We start from the raw sequence: 16,659 nt of genomic DNA, 5'->3' as shown, positions 1-16,659 counted from the left end.
ATAGATCATTCCTTAACTCCATACACAAAAATAAGCTCCAAATGGATTTAAGACCTAAGTGTTAGACCAGACACTATAAAATTTTTAGAGCAAAACATAGGCTGAACACCCTCTGACATAAATCACACCAACATCTTTTTTAATCCATCTCCCAGAATAATGGAAATAAAAGCAAAAATAAATGGGACCTACTTAAAGGCTTTTGCACAGCAAAGGAAACAATAAACAAAACAAAAAGACAATCCGAAGATTGGGAAAAATATTTCCAAATGATGTGACTGATAAGGGATTAGTCTCCAAAATTTACAAACAGCTTATGACACTTAATAGCATCAAAACAAACAACTCACTCAAAAAATGGGCAGAAGACTGAAATAGACATTTCTCTAAAGAGGACATACAGATGGCCAAGAGGTGCATGAAAAGATGTTCAACATTGCTAGTTATTAGAGACATGCAAATCAAAACTACAGTGAGATATCCCCTCACACCGGTCAGAATGGCTATCATCAAAACAACAATAACAACAACAACAATAAAACAAAACCCGCAAACAGATGCTGGAGAGAGTATGGAGAGAAGGGAACCCTCCTGCACTGTTCGTGGGAATGTAAATTGGTACAGCCACTATGGAGAATAGTATGGAGGTTCCTTTAAAAATTAAAAATAGACCTACCACGGTGTTAGTTGCTCAGTCCCGACTCTTTGCGACCCCATGGACTATAGCCTGCCAGGATCCTCTGTCCATGGAATCCTTCAGGCAAGAATACTGAAGTGGGTTTCCCTTCCCTTCTCCAGGGGATCTTCCCAACCCAGGGGTTGAACCCAGGTCTCCCGCATTGCAGGTGGATTCTTTACCCACTGAGCCACAAGGGAAACCCAGAGCTACCATATGACTCTGCAATCCCACTCCTGGGCATATATCCAGAGAAAAACATGGCCCCAAAAGATACATGCACCCCAATATTCATTGCAGCACTACTTACAATAGCCAAGACATGGAAACAATCTAAAAGTCCATCGACAGAAGAATGGATAAAGAACATGTGGTGTGTGTGTGTCTATATATATATATATATATAATGTACATATAAATAAATAAATATATATAATATAATATATACACACATATATAATGAAATATTATACAGTCATTAAAAATAATGAAATAATTCCATTTGCAGCAATATAGATGGACAGAAATTGTCATACTGAGTGAAGTAAGTCAGATAGAGAAGGAGAAATATCATATGACATCCCCTATATCTGGACTCTAAAAAGAAATGATACAAACGAACTTACTTACAAAGCAGACAGAGACTCACAGACTTAGAAAATTATTTCTTTGTTGCCAGAGGGGAAGGGATAGTTAAGGACTTTGGGAAGGTCGTGTACACACTGCTATATTTAAAATGTATAACCAACAAAAATCGATTGTATAGCACTTGGAACTCTGTTCAATGTTATGTGCCAGCCTGGATGGGGGAGGGAGAATGGATATATGTATATATATGGCTGAGTCCCTTAGCTGTTCACCTGAAACTATCACAACATTTTAATCGGCTATTCCCCAATAAAAAGTGTTTTGGGTGTTAAAAAATTAAATAAAAAATGTAAGGAATTAAATAATAGTGTATAAGACAGAAAAAAACAACTCTCATTAGGTGGCCACAGTGTTGCTGAGATTTAGTGGTTTATTTGATCTAATCATTTCTGCTTTTCTCATGATGAGATATATTTACAATCAGATTGAATCAATTAACAATTAGCTATTTCTCTTGCACCCTTTTGCAGTAAAAGGATTATCTTCCTGATCAGTGTCTTAGTCACAGTTTTTTTCTCTATTATTTGATTAAACAATTATACATATGGTTATAAGAGTAGTACTTAAATGTTTTATATACTGAGTAGGGAATGCTCAGAGCAGTACTTGAGATGTGCTAAAGGACACTGAGTTTGATCAACTCTCTCTAGAATCATTATGAATTGAAAAAATGTCAATGGGCAAAAACAAAAGTGTTCTTGTAACTTGTGAAAAACTATCAGCAGAAATGTTTCCAGAGGTGGATTTGACTCTGGTGAATAATCTTATAAATTTAGGAGCAGAAATGAGGATATCTTCCTACAATTTAACACAGTAACACTTCTGAAGTATCAACAATATGAGAAAAGCTATAGAATAACCATAGTGATGTTTTGTGTCATTAAATTAGATATAGGATTGAAAATTTCAAGTCTGTGAGTAGCCTACTGGCTTTGTCTAAAAACAAAACTAGCACCATATGCACAAGCAATGAAGGGGTTAACTGGAGACTGCAAAATGCTCTGTGATGGCTGTTGGGGGTAGGCACAAATTTGAGGTAGAAGTCGGGTGATTTAGTCACTGGATTGTTCTGGTGATTGGATTACGTTCTCTGTTCAGCACCCACTATCCAAACCCAATCACTCAGGCGAAAAGGTGGCCTGAGGGGGCTCTTGAGTTTCTGTGGATATGTTCTCTATGGATATGTGTACATACGTAAGTATAATTCAATAAACTTTACACCGGAAAAACAAAACAAAAACCCAGTCACTCAAGATTTAACCCAATCACCAATCAAGAGATCTCCACTCATCAAGGGCTGGTGCCTCCGTATAAAAACGTTCTGTTTTTTGACACTAATACTCTGGAAGAGCTGGGCCCAGGCCATCCTCTCCCAAGTTTCAGAGTCCCCTCAGCCTCAGAATTCCACTTATCTGCTTGGAGTCCCAAGTGGCCCCCGCCATGTCCTTCTCCCCGCTCAAGGTGGCTGTGGTCTGCATGAGCAACATGAACAGGAGCATGGAGGCCCACCGCATTCTCAGGAAGAAAGGTTTCAGTGTCAGGTCTTTTGGGGCCGGATCCCGAGTCAGGCTCCCAGGAACCGCACGCAACCTCCCTGTGGTTTACGATTTCTCCACCACCTACGAGGAGATGCGCAAGGACCTTGCGCGCAAAGACCGAGAACGCTATACCAGCAACGGCATCTTGCACATCTTGGGAAGAAACGAGAGAATCAAGCCTCGCCCAGAAAGATTTCAAGAGTGCAGAGATCGCTTTGATGTCATCTTCACCTGCGAGGAGAGTGTCTATGACCGGGTGATAGAAGAGCTGTGGGCCCAAGAGCAGGAGACTTGCCAGCCTGTGCACGTGATCAACGTGGACATGGACGACAACCTGGAGGACGCCACCCTGGGGTCTCTGATCATCTGCGAGCTCTGCGAACGCCTCCAGCAGGCAGAGGACATGGAAGGCAGTCTGGCTGAGCTGCTCCTGGCAGCGGAGAGGAAAACAGGAAGGAGCTTTCTGCACACGGTCTGCTTCTACTGAGGAAGAGAGCAAACCATGGCTGACTCTCGGCCTTCTCTCTTTACCTTGGTCACATTATTTGGCACCAATTTGTGTGCTAGTCTTCAAGGTTGGCTTAAAGTGTTTCCTAAATCCTTTCGAAACATAGTCCTCCCCTCTGATTTTGATTAGAGTTTTGTAACTGAAAGTGGGTTCTGGCTGCTCACTGTTCAAAAGCCAATAAAGAGGCAAGTTTAGTGGAAAGGAAAGTTTATTTTGCATCCTGGCAACCAGGTGGAGGGGGCAGGGGAGTGGTGGTTCAGGGAGGGGGACAGACTTCTCTCCAAAGACTGACTCTGCCCCTCTGACAATCAGTGGGCAAGAATTTTTATAGACAGAGGGAGGGGGCCACATGCAGAAACAGCTATGACAGTCGTCTTGACATTGGTCATGAGCTGATTTGATCAGCATCATCTTGATTTTTTAAGTCCAGTTAATCTTCAGTTCTATGGTTGGTTTGTTCCTCTAACCTTATGAGCATTTTCAAAATTGTGGAAGCTTATATCATGGATGGGGCCAGTCTGGTAGCTCAGTGGTAAAGAATCTGCCTGCAATGCAAGAGACACAGGTTCATTCCCTGGGTCAGGAAGATTCCCTGGAGAAGGAAATGGCAACCCACTCCAGTACTCTTGCCTGAAAAATCCCATGGACAGAGAAGCCTGGCAGCTACTGTCCATAAAGTTACAAAAGAGTCTTAGCAACTTAGTGACTAAACAACAAAAACAGCGAATGTCATGGCAAACAAAAACAGCAAATGTCATGGCAAATACCTAGTCATTCTGTAGTTAGTCCACAGGGCAGGTGTTTCAGTATCTACAAGATAGCTCACAGGATATGTCTCAGAATATTATCTACAGCACTTAAGGGAGAACTGCGATGGTGTGATCACTCACCTAGAGCCAGACATCCTGGAATGTGAAGTCAAGTGGGCCTTAGAAAGCATCACTATGAACAAAGCTAGTGGAGGGGATGGAATTCCAGTTGAGCTACTTCAAATCCTGAAAGATGATGCTGTGAAAGTGCTGCACTCAATATGCCAGCAAATTTGGAAAACTCAGCAGTGGCCACAGGACTAAAACAGGTGAGTTTTCATTCCAATCCATTCCAATCCCAAAGAAAGGCAGTCACAAAGAATGCTCAAACTACTGCACAATTGCACTCATCTCACACGCTAGCAAAGTAATGCTCAAAATTCTCCAAGTCAGGCTTCAACAGTATGTGAACCATGAACTTCCAGATGTTCAAGCTGTATTTAGAAAAGGCAGAGGAGACAGAGATCAAATTGCTGATATTTGTTGGATCATCGATAAAGCAAGAGAGTTCCAGAAAAATATCTATTTCTGCTTTATTGACTATGCCAAAGCCTTTGACTGTGTGGATCACAATAAACTGTGGAAAATTCTTCAAGAGATGGGAATACCAGACCACCTGACCTGTCTCTTGAGAAATCTGTATGCAGGTCAGGAAGCAACAGTTAGTACTGGACATGGAACAACAGACTGGTTCCAAATCAGGAAAGGAGTACGTCAAGGCTGTATATTGTCACCCTGCTTATTTAACTTATATGCAGAGTACATAATGAGAAATGCTGGGCTGGATGAAGCACAAGCTGGAATCAAGATTGCCGGGAGAAATATCAATAACCTCAGATAGCAGATGACACCACCCTTATGGCAGAAAGTGAAGAGTAACTAAAGAGCCTCTTGATGAAAGTGAAAGAGGAGAGTGAAAAAGTTGGCTTAAAGCTCAACATTCAGAAAACTAAGATCATGGCATCTGGTCCCACCACTTCATGGGAAATAGGTGGGGAAACAGCATCAGACTTTATTTTTTGTGGCTCCAAAATCACCACAGATGGTGATTTCAGCCATGAAATTAAAAGATGCTTACTCCTTGGAAGGAAAGTTATGAGCAACCTAGATAGCATATTTAAAAGCAGAGACATTACTTTGCCAGCAAAGGTCCATCTATTGAAGGCTATGGTTTTTCCAGTGGTCATGTATGGATGTGAGAGTTGGACTGTGAAGAAAGCTGAGCGCCGAAGAATTGATGCTTTTGAACTGTCGTTTGGAGAAGACTCTTGAGAGTCACTTGGACTGCAAGGAGATCCAACCAGTCCATCCTAAAGGAGATCAGTCCTGGGTGTTCACTGGATGCTGAAGCTGAAACTCCAGTACTTTGGCCACCTCATGCAAAGAGTTGACTCATTGGAAAAGACCCTGATGCTGAAAGGGATTGGAGGCAGGAGGAGAAGGGGATGACAGAGGATGAGATGGCTGGATGGCATCACCGACTCGATGGACATGAGTTTGAGTAAACTCCAGGAGTTGGTGATGGACAGGGAGGCCTGGCGTGCTGCAATTCATGGGGTTGCAAAGAGTCAGACATGACTGAGCAACTGGACTGAACTGAACTGAAAGATACTTAACTATGCTTAGTGACTAAACTATTATTTAGTTTTGTTAGACTGTTTTCCTTTGTTTCTGCCTTTTCTCACTTCTATGATTAAGCTTATTCTTTTTCTTTATTTTTGGCTCTGCTGGGTCTTCCATGCTCTGTGTGGATTTTCTTCATTGCAGTGTGCAGGTTTCTCTTGGTTTGAAGCACCAGTTCTAGGTGGGCAGTTGTCAGTTAGGCCAGCTTAGTAGTTGTGGCCAATGAGTTATATTGTCCTGTGGCATGTTGAATCTTCCTGGACCAGGGATCAAACCTGTGCCCCCTGGACAGGCAGAGAGACTCGTAACCACTGAACTACCAGGGAAGTTCCTAAGGTTATTTTTTGACTAAAGTTTTTTCACAGATAAAGGCTGACTGAGGACATGGTGGGGAAGGCCCATAAGGCCCTGATCCATTTCCATCTGCTCTATTCAGTTCATGCCCAAGATCTAGTTCTTCATGACTTATAGGATCCCTTCAAGTCTGGGTCACTGACTGTAATAAAATTTCACACTATATTTAAGTTGTGACTACTTATCCATTTATGCCTGGTGTTTGTAAGACTTTTCTCTTACAATTGTTCTGCTTCCCTTGTATTCTTGAAGCCATTCTTTGTACCAATTCCCAGGGATTTCCAAGTTCCAGTCAAGGCTCAGAAACTTCTGCTTTGAGTCAGTTGCTCTCAAGTCATGGTGTCCATCGCAGTCATCTGAAGGGCTTTGTACATGACAGACCTCTGGGCTCCACTCCCACAGCTTCTGATTTGGTGATCTGGGGTCCAAAGTTGCCTTTATCACACATTACAGGTTGATGTTAATGCCCTGGCTCTGGGATTCACACTTTGAGAAGACTGAGTATGTTTTCTAAGGTAGGACTGTGAATATGACAATCACTCTAACTGTTGGAGGCACAGGGACATAAAATCTGTGATGTACTAAATGAATGTTTCTCTTGCACCATTTTGAAGGGACAAGACTGTCTCTCCTTATTGTTTGGTCTCTTGTTTATAGTTTTTAGACCAATATCCTTTGCTCTGTCAATTCTGCAAACTAACAAAGGAATGGAACTAAAAATTACTGTATTTCAATATAGAATGGTCAGACAGCTCTCTACTTAAAGACATGAGAAAGTTAGTGGTGGCTGCTCCAGTCCCTGGAGAATCATCATGAATTCAAGAAAATAAAATAGAGGATAGGCAGTGTTCTTGGAACTCCTGAAATACTGCAGGGATGTTTTCCAGGAGTTCCCTTTTTACACAGGTGAATAATTTTATTACTTTATGGACAAAACTATGTGTATCTTCCTGTGATTTAACACAATTACAATTCTATAGCATCAATTGTAGGAGAGAAATATGGAAAAATTCTTGTAATTGAATGAAGTATAAGCTTGGAAATTTCAAACATGTTTTTCATATGCACATTCTCAGGTCACTGGAAGGGCTGCTGAAAAGCTTGGGAGTAGTCTGGGCATTTTGCCTAATATCATAGGTTCAGTTCAGTTGCTCAGTCATGTCCAACTCTTTGCAGTCCCATGAACAGGCCTCCTGTAGCCAGACCTCCCTGTCCATCACCAACTCCTGGAGTTTACTCAAACTCATGTCCATTGAGTTGGTGATGCCATCCAACCATCTCATCCTCTGTCACCCCCTTCTCCACCCGCCTTAATCTGTCCCAGCATCAGGGTCTTTTCCAATGAGTCAGTGCTTTGCATCAGGTGGCCAAAGTATTGGAGTTTCAGTTTTAGCCTTAGCCCTTACAATGAATATTCAGGACTGATTTCCTTTAGGATGGACTGGTTGGATCTCCTTGCAGTCCAAGGGATTCTCAAGAGTCTTCTCCAATACCACAGTTCAAAAGCATCAATTCTTTGGTGCTCAGCTTTCTTTATAGTCCAACTCTCACATACATACTTGACTACTGGATAAACCATAGCTTTGACTATATAGATTTTTGTTGGCAAAGTGATGTCTCTGCTTTTTAATATGTTGTCTAGGTTGGTCATAACTTTTCTTCCAAGGAGTAAGCGTCTTTTAATTTCATGGCGGCAGTCACCATTTGCAGTGATTTTGGAGCTCAAAAAAATAAAGTCTTCACTGTTTCCATTGTTTCCCCATCTGTTTGCCATGAAGTTATGGGACCAGATGCTCTGATTTTTTGAATGTTGAGTTTTAAGCCAACTTTTTCACTCTCCTTTCACTTTCATCAAGAGGCTCTTTTGTTCTTCACTTTCTGCCATAAGCATGGTGTCATTTGCATATCTGAGGTTATTGATATTTCTCCCGGCAATCTTGATTCCAGCTTGTGCTTCATCCAGCCCAGCATTTCTCATGATGTACTCTACATAAAAGTTAAATAAGCAGGGTGACAATATACAGCCTTGATGTACTCCTTTCTTGATTTGGAACCAGTCTGTTGTTCCATGTCCAGTTCTAACTCTTGCTTCTTGGCCTGCATACAGATTTCTCAGGAGGCAGATGAGGTGGTTTGGTATTTCCATCTCTTGAAGAATTTTCCACAGTTTGTTATCATCCACACAGTCAAAGGTTTTGGTGTAGTCAATAAAGCAGAAGTAGATGATTTTCTGGAACTCTCTCGCTTTTTTGATGATCCAGCAGATGTTGGCAATCTGATCTCTGGTTCCTCTGACTTTTTTAAATCCAGCTTGAACATCTGGAAGTTCACAGTTCATGTATTGTTGAAGCCTGGCTTGGAGAATTTTGAGCATTACTTTGCTAGCATGTGAGATGAGTGCAATTGTGTGGTAATTTGAGCATTCTTTGGGATTGTCCTTCTTTGAGACTGGAATGAAAACTGACCTTTTCCAGTCCCGTGGCCACTGCTGAGTTTTCCAAATTTGCTGGCATATTGAGTGCAGCACTTTCACAGCCTCATCTTTCAGAATTTGAAATAGCTCAACTGGAATTCCATCCCCTCCTCTAGCTTTGTTCATAGTGATGCTTCCTAAGGCCTGCATTCCAGAATGCCTGGCTCTAGTTGAGTGATCACACCATTGTGATTATCTGGGTCATGAAGATCTTTTTTTGTATAGTTCTTCTGTGTATTATTGCCATGTTCTTAATATCTTCTGCTTATGTTAGGTCCATACCACTTCTGTCCTTTATTGTTCCCATCTTTGCATGAAATGTCCTTTGGTATCTCTAATTTTCTTCAAGAGATCTGTAGTCTTTCCCATTCTATTGTTTTCCTCTATTTCTTTGCCCTGATCACTGAGGAAGGCTTTCTTATCTCTCCTTGCTATTCTTTGGAACTCTGCATTCAAATGGTATATCTTTCCTTTTCTCCTTTGCCTTTCACTTCTCTTCTTTTCACAGCTATTTGTAAGGCCTCCTCAGACAACCATTTTGCCTCTTTGCATTTCTATCATAAGTGGAGATTTCAAAACACAGCCACAGGGTAACCACACCCTTGTCCAATATTAGATGTTAAAGATGATTTAACACCAGATTGTTCAGATGACTGAATCTAGTTCTCCAGTCCAAATTCACTATCCAAACCCATTTAAGAGTTAACCCACTTATCAGTCAAGAGTTCTCTACCCACCTCATTGTGGTGACTGCATATAAACTTGGTCTCTGTTCTTTGACACTATACTAGTTGCAAGAGCTGGACCCAGGTGCTCATCTCCCTGGTTTCAGAGTTCCCTTGGACCTTGAAGCCCACCCATGCAGCTGGAGTCTCAAGTGGCCACCATCATGCCCTCCTCCCCATTCAACATGGCCATGGTCTGTATGAGCAACATGAACAGGAGCATGGAAACCCAAAGCATCCTCGAGATGAAAGGATTCAATTTCAGGTCTTTTGGAGTGGGATCCTGTGTGGCATTCCCAGGACTGGCACCCTCCCCGTGGTCTATGATTTCTCCACCACATATGAGTAGATACGCAAGGACCTTCTCCTCAAAGACCAGGTATGCTATAGCAGCAGTGGGGTGTTTCACATGTTGGGGAGAAATGAGATAATTAAGCCTTGTCCAAAATGATTTCAAGAGTGCACAGATCCCTTTGATGTCATCTTCACCTGTGCTGAGAGAGTGTATAAAATAGTAGTGATAGATCTGTGTGATAGAGAACAGAATACCTGGCAGCCTGTGCATGTGATCAACTTGGATACAAAGGACACGCTGAAGGCAGCCAGCCTTGGTGCTTCGATCATCTGTGAGCTCTGCCAGGGTCTCCAGCAGGCTGATGACATGCAAAGCAGTCTGGCCGAGCTGCTCCAGGCAGCAAAGCAGAAAACAGGAAGGAGCTTTTTGCACATGGTCTGCTTCTACTAAAGATCTTAGGTGGTTTTCAGCTCCCTTGTCAGTAAGAACTTTAGTATAGACTTTTGGGCTAATGGATATTTTCTCTGAGAAGGGTCTTCAAAGTTCTTTTATATTAAAAGCTGTCTATATGATTTTTTTTTTCAGGTGCATCCCACTCAGGCAAAAAGTGGAGGATAAAAAGGTTTCATGGCAAACAGAACACGAACTGTAAGTAGGCATCAAAGTCCTTTCAATTTGAGTTTGAATAGTGTGGAGACTTGCCTTCAAAGGAATAATTCAGTGTTCATATGTCTCTGCAAAGAAGTCAACCTCCAGGACTCCATTTTAATGATCAACAAACCAAGGCTCATAATGGCTTGCTGGACAAGTGAAGTGTTGAAGGATATTTCAGAAAATGAAAAACAGTGTCTATTTTATCCATTTATAGTGATAACAATCCTTTTGCTTTTCTGGCATATGTATAAATGTGAATTGTTTTTTTTTTTAGTGAGCTAGGTTTGTATTGAATGTTTGAACTTAAAAATATTTTTATTTTTAGATCAGAAGTCCTTTTCTAGTGCCAACTTTAATAGAAACTCAGTGCATAATGAATTGTATTTATTACTAAAATTCTGGCACGATTTGTTCAATAAAATAGCTCATTAAATGTAATAAAATGAAATAAACCTTCAAATTTAAAGAGAAGTGTAGTCTTATTTGTGGTAAGGAATGCATATTACAAAGTGAAAGTGAAAGTTGCTAGGTCGTGTCTGGCTCTTTGCGACTCCATGGAAGTTAGCTTGCCAGGCTCCTCTGTCCATGGAATTCTCCAGGCTAGAATACTGGAGTGGGCTGCCATTTCCTCCTCCAGGGAATCTTACAGACCCAGGTATCGAACATGGATTTCCTGCATTGCAGGCAGATTGTTTACTGTCTGTTCCATCAGGGAAACCTGTTACAAAGTGAGTGCCTTGGTTCTTTTATTGTTGAAGACAAATGACTTCCATGGAGAAAAGCATTTTTTCCTAATGAGAACTTTCTTCATGCTAAAAACATTCATTTGTTGAGTACTGTTCTGTGAAAGTGGTTCCTTACTACTGGATAGTGAAATGTTCTTGGTTCTGATGAACAATGGCACCAAGTCCTGGGTGACTTTGCTGTTGTTGTTCAGTCACTAAGTCATGTCCAACTCTTTGTGACCCCAGGGACTGCAACACACCAGGCCTCTCTGTCCTTCACCATCTCCCAGAGTTTGCCCAAGTTCATGTTCATTGAATTGGTGATGCCATCCAACCATCTCATCTTCTGTCACCCTCTTTCCCTTCTACTGAGGGAAAAATGTCAAAATATCTAACGTGGAGTTGGGGTTTCAAATGAAATAAGAGAAAGAATGGGACTGAAAATATTTTTTGGAGAAAAAATTGTGGAACATTTCCAAACTCATTAAAAAATATTTACAGATCCGAAGCTTCAGCCAACCTCAAGGAGCATGAAAACAAGCTGTGCCTAGGCCCATGAATATTGATCTGAAAAGCAAGATCAAGGCGAAAATCTTGAGTGTAGCCAAAGGAGGCAGGCAAATATGAGTGTGTCAAAATTATTTTGATTTACATGTGATCTGTTAAGCACTAAGTTCATATAATTATATACCCTTAGGCAACAACATCATTATTCATGTCTCTGAAATTTGGAACTCATGGAAAAGCTGAGGATGGGTATAACTTTCATGTAAACTATTTCATGGGCTTCCCTGGTGGCTCAGTTGGTAAATACCAAGTCTGCCTGCAATGCAGGAGTCCTGGGTTCAATTCCTGGGTTGGGAAGATCCCCTGGAGAGGGGAAGGGCTAGCTTTTCCAGCATTCTTGCCTGGAGATTTCCACGGACAGAGGAGCCTGGCGAGCTATAGTTGATGGGGTCGGAAAGAGCCGGACATGACTGAGCAACTAACACTTTCAATTTCAAGATATTTCATGAAGAAGAAATGTCAAAAATTGTTGGTACATATTAATTGTAAGTTTCATATTTTTGCTGAAAATAGATTAACACAATCTCTTCACTGTTCACCTGAAACTATCACAAAACTGTTAATCCACTATACCCCAATACAAAATAAAAAGTTTATATTGTTTTTAAAAAATGCACCAAATAAAGATAAGCTTAAGGGTAATTTTCATTAGTAGGTAAACTCAGGGTTATCATTTGTGTTTATGAACACAGTGGAGCCAAGTAGCAATTATTATTTTACTTGAAATTTTCTAAGGAGAAGAGAACGCAGGCAGAATTCACATGTAAATGATGTCCAGTGAACTGAAAGATAAAGGACAAAATGACATCCTACTTTTACAGTAATTAGAATGGAGAAAAGTGGTGAGGAGTTACCATAGGGGACAGAGTTGATGAGACTTGCTAAACTCAAGAGACTCTGAGCTACAGGGTTTAGCACTAGACTCACATTGACAGCCTCATTTTAGTTGATCAAAACAGCATTTATCACATTAAATTTATATGGCCTTGATTTTTTTTTTTTATAGACTAGCTTAGGTGATGAACCGTTTTTTTTTTTTTTTTTAATTCAGAGCATCTGAAAGAAGTAAGAGAGAGAAAAGGAGCGGGAGGAAGTGAAGAAGATGTGAAGGTGTCTTAGAGACAAAACACATTTGGGAAGAGAGTGATGCTGGTGGAGACAGTTCTGTCCCTTGAGTCCTGGGATAAGTGCTGCTCTCAGGGGCTCACATCAAGGAGAATAAATAGCCCAAATCCTGCCATGTAACTAGCTGATACTTATATTTCCAGTAGAATGTCTGTTCCTGAGGACTCATTCTAAAGCCAGGGTGTGATTAGATATCTACAGGTAGAGATGGTTCAGGGATCAAGGTAAGGACTGGGCAGGTGCTATGTCCTAAACAGGCTAGAGGGGCAGGACCCTTGTAGGATGTTAATATGTGTGGAATGATACTAAACAGAGGTACTTCTAGCAGAAGTGAAGGGTGAGGTCTGGAAAGGGAGGTTGAGAGTATATGAACCAGCTGAAGTTACTGAAAGTTAGCAAATTAGCAGATCAGTTGAGTTCAGTTGCTCAGTCATGTCTGACTCTTTGTGATCCCACGGACTGCAGCATGCCAGGTTTCCCTGTCCATCTCTAACTACTGGAGCTTGCTCAGACTCATGTCCATCGAGTTGGTAATGGTGTCCAACCATCTCCTCCTCTGTCGCCTCCTTCTCTTCTTGCCCTCATTCTTTCCCAGCATCAGGGTTTTTTCCAAATGAGTCAGTTCTTCACACCAGGTGGCCAAAGTACTGGAGCTTCAGCTTCAGCTTCAGCTTCAGCATAAGTTCTTCCAATGAATATTCAGGGTTGATTTCCTTTAGGATTGACTGGTTTGATCTCCTTGCAGTCCAAGGGACTCTCAAGAGTCTTCTCCAACACCACAGTTCAAAAGCATCAATTCTTTGGCGCTCAGCTTTCTTTATAGTCCAACTCTCACATCCAAACATGACTACTGGAAAAACCATAGCTTTGATGAGATGGACCTTTGTCAGCAAAGTAATGCATCTGCTTTTTAAAATGCTATCTAGGTTGGTCATAGCTTTTCTTCTATGGAGCAAGTGTCTTTTAATTTCATGGCTGCAGTCAACATCTGCAGTGATTTTGGAGCCCAAGAAAATAAAGTCTGTTACTGTTTCCATTGTTTCCCCATCTATTTGCCATGAAGTGATGGGACCAGATGCCACAATCTTAGCTTTTTGAAAGTTGAGTTTTAAGCCAGCTTTTTGACTCTGCTGTTCGCTTTCATCAACTTCAGTTCTCTGCTTTCTGCCATGCGTGGTGTCATCTGCCTATCTGAGGTTATTGATATTTCTCCCGACAATCTTGATTCCAGCTTGTGCTTCATCTAGCCCAGCATTTCTCATGATGTACTCTGGCATATAAGTTAAATAAGCAGGGTGACAATATACAGCCTTGATGTACTCCTTTTCCTATTTGGAACCAGACTGTTGTTCCATGTCTGATTCTAACTGTTGCTTCTTGACCTGCATACAGTTTTCTCAGGAGGCAGGTGAGGTGGTCTGGTATTCTCATCTCTTTAAGAATTTTCCACAGTTTGTTGTGATCCACACAGTCAAAGGTTTTGGTGTAGTCAATAAAGCAGAAGTAGATGTTTTTCTACTGGAAAAAGTTTCTAAGGAACTCTCCTGCTTTTTTGATGATCCAATGGATGTTAGCAATTTGATCTCTGGTTCCTCTGCCTTAGAAAAGGAGATATCATTCATCAAATAACAGGTGCCATAGAATTAGGTTTGACATGAGAAATAGAAAACAAATGGTCTTACTATAGATCGCTCTTGGCAAAATATGAAAAAGATGTTGAAAATGACAAGGATCTGTGTGGGATTTCTCCAGGCAGGGTGTGGGAAGGGGCTTTGGGGAGCTACCAGGGAGACTTGCCTGTGTGTGAGAAATAGGAGGAGGCATTTGAGTAGGGTGTTAAGAATTAACTTGTTTCAGACTGAAGTCACTCCATTGGGACACCAGTCCCACAGGGAAATTCCCTAACCCTAGCTTTCTGGCCTCTTTCTATGACTCTGATTTTAAATATTTCCCTCTTAGTCCCTGTCTCCACTTTATGGCTGTGGTGAACTTTTGCAATGCTCTAGGGCTTCCCTGATAACTCAGTTGGTAAAGAATCTGCCTGCAATGCAGGAGGGCTGGGTTCAATCCTGGGTCAGGAAGATCTGCTGGAGAAGGGAAAGGCTACCCACTCCAGTATTCTGGCCCGGAGAATTCCATGGACTATATAGTCCATGGGGTCACAAAGAGTTGGACACGACTGAGCGACTTTCACTTTCCGCTGAAGTCCTACCTTGTTGATTTGTCTTTCCTGGCTTCTTCCTTCTTGCCTTTATCTATTTTCCTTTTATTTATTTATTTTTAAATCAGGCTGTGGGATTCACAAGTACCATCATTTCTATTTGGTGCTCTCCCCTGCCTTCTGGTTTTCCACTTCCTGCAATGGACAGGCTGCCCTCACTGGAGAGAATTCTCAGAGGGGAGCATGTGCTCAATGGGAAACAGTTTCAGTGTACATGCTAAGTTGCTTCAGTCATGTCTGACTCTTTGCGACCCTATGGACTCTAGCCTGACAGGCTTCTCTGTCCCTGGGGATTCTCCAGGCAAGAATACTGAAGTAGCCATGCCCTCCTCCAGGATATCTTCCTGACTCAGGGATTGAACCCCAAATATCTTACATCTCCCGCATTAGCGAGCAGATTCTTTACCACTACAGCCACCTGGGAAGCCCAACAATTTCAGACCCAAGGCCAACTGATGACTGGTGACTCTGACAGAACATTTTCTCCCAGCACCCAGCCATGATTATAGGAGTTGATTTTCCTCCCCAAATAGGAAAATTAGAAGCATTGAAGGTAACTGGAGTAGAAAATATAATGTTTATAGTGAGTATAAGATCAATCTTATGAGACAAATATTTTAAGATACTCATTCAATAGAAGGAATTCACATTTGTCTCCAATTCTTAAAACCTGTCTATTCATAATTTGCCCCTCTTTAAACCATAAGTATATATTGTAAGACTCTAAACATTCCCATTTCCCCCCTCTATCCCTGGTTAGTGATATGGTGCCTGAAAATAGTTTTTGCTCAATATATGTTACCTGAATAGTTGAGTTAATTAATGAATCAAAGTGTACTAAGAAACAAATGTTCAATTTCTGCATGTAAAAAGACTTTAAATATCATGCGGCCCTCCCTCCTCCTTCTGAGAAGTGATACCTTTCTTTTTTCAATTTCAGTCATTTCTACACTTAGCTTTCTAAGATGCAAGCTGGAGGAGTGCCTCACATCGGGCACACAGGCCTTGTCAATGGCACCTCTTAAGGTCTCTTGACCCTCTTCACAAGTGAGGTTCCTGTATGTGGTAAATGCACAATTTTCAAATCTCATATTTATTAATTATTTCCTTGGGATATTTGGCAAATAATTCACATTTCTTGAGTCTCATATTTCTTAAGAGTGAAATGGAGATAATACCCAGTTCCTTGAATGGATAGTCAACATGTGAGTGCAAAAATACATAAAGTACCACACACCAAGTGATGACTACAGCTGCTGGCATAAAGCAGATGCATGATAGATATTAGTTTAATTACTCCTTGAGCGTTAGGTTCAGATCTGTTTTACTCCAGGAACACCACTGGCCATTTAGAATCCTGTCTCATCAACTACTGTTCCAGTAAACCTCCATAGATAATTTTATTTTATTTTATTTTCACAGTGAAAACAATTTTATTTTAAAAACTAGATCAACTGTTCTAAACTGATAACTTCATGACATCTAAGGGCTGCTCCCCATGTAAATGGTTGAGTCTAAGTGTAAAGTTGTGATCAATGTCCTTCACAATCAGGAAAAATCTGCCTGTACAAATCCTCCCATACTTTCTCCAGTATTCTCTATGCCTAAGCCTCTCTAGCCTGAAATTCTCTAGCTTATGCCTAAGCCTCTGCCTGAAAATGTTTCAAGAATACATCTTTTTCTTTTCTTTCTTTGCTATATGATAAACTCCTCAATGT

At 41.2% G+C, this 16,659-nt stretch overlaps 1 protein-coding gene and 1 pseudogene across 1 annotated transcript; both read left to right on the top strand.

The window, feature by feature from the left end:
- Nucleotides 1-2,764: 2,764 nt before the first annotated feature.
- Nucleotides 2,765-3,349, top strand: LOC122704637 (RNA polymerase II subunit A C-terminal domain phosphatase SSU72-like). The gene has a single exon (XM_043919527.1). It carries the CDS (start codon nucleotides 2,765-2,767, stop codon nucleotides 3,347-3,349), a length of 585 nt encoding a protein of 194 aa, XP_043775462.1.
- Nucleotides 3,350-9,518: 6,169 nt separating this feature from the next.
- On the top strand, nucleotides 9,519-10,099 carry LOC122680485 (annotated as a pseudogene).
- Nucleotides 10,100-16,659: the final 6,560 nt, after the last annotated feature.

Source organism: Cervus elaphus, chromosome 1 (assembly GCF_910594005.1).
Source record: "Cervus elaphus chromosome 1, mCerEla1.1, whole genome shotgun sequence".
NCBI lineage: Eukaryota > Metazoa > Chordata > Mammalia > Artiodactyla > Cervidae > Cervus > Cervus elaphus.
This window is presented reverse-complemented; position numbering and strand designations above follow the sequence as displayed.

Coding starts and splice junctions, on each gene's coding strand:
- LOC122704637 (XM_043919527.1), top strand. CDS start 2,765: ATGTCCTTCTCCCCGCTCAAGGTGGCTGTGGTCTGCATGAGCAACATG.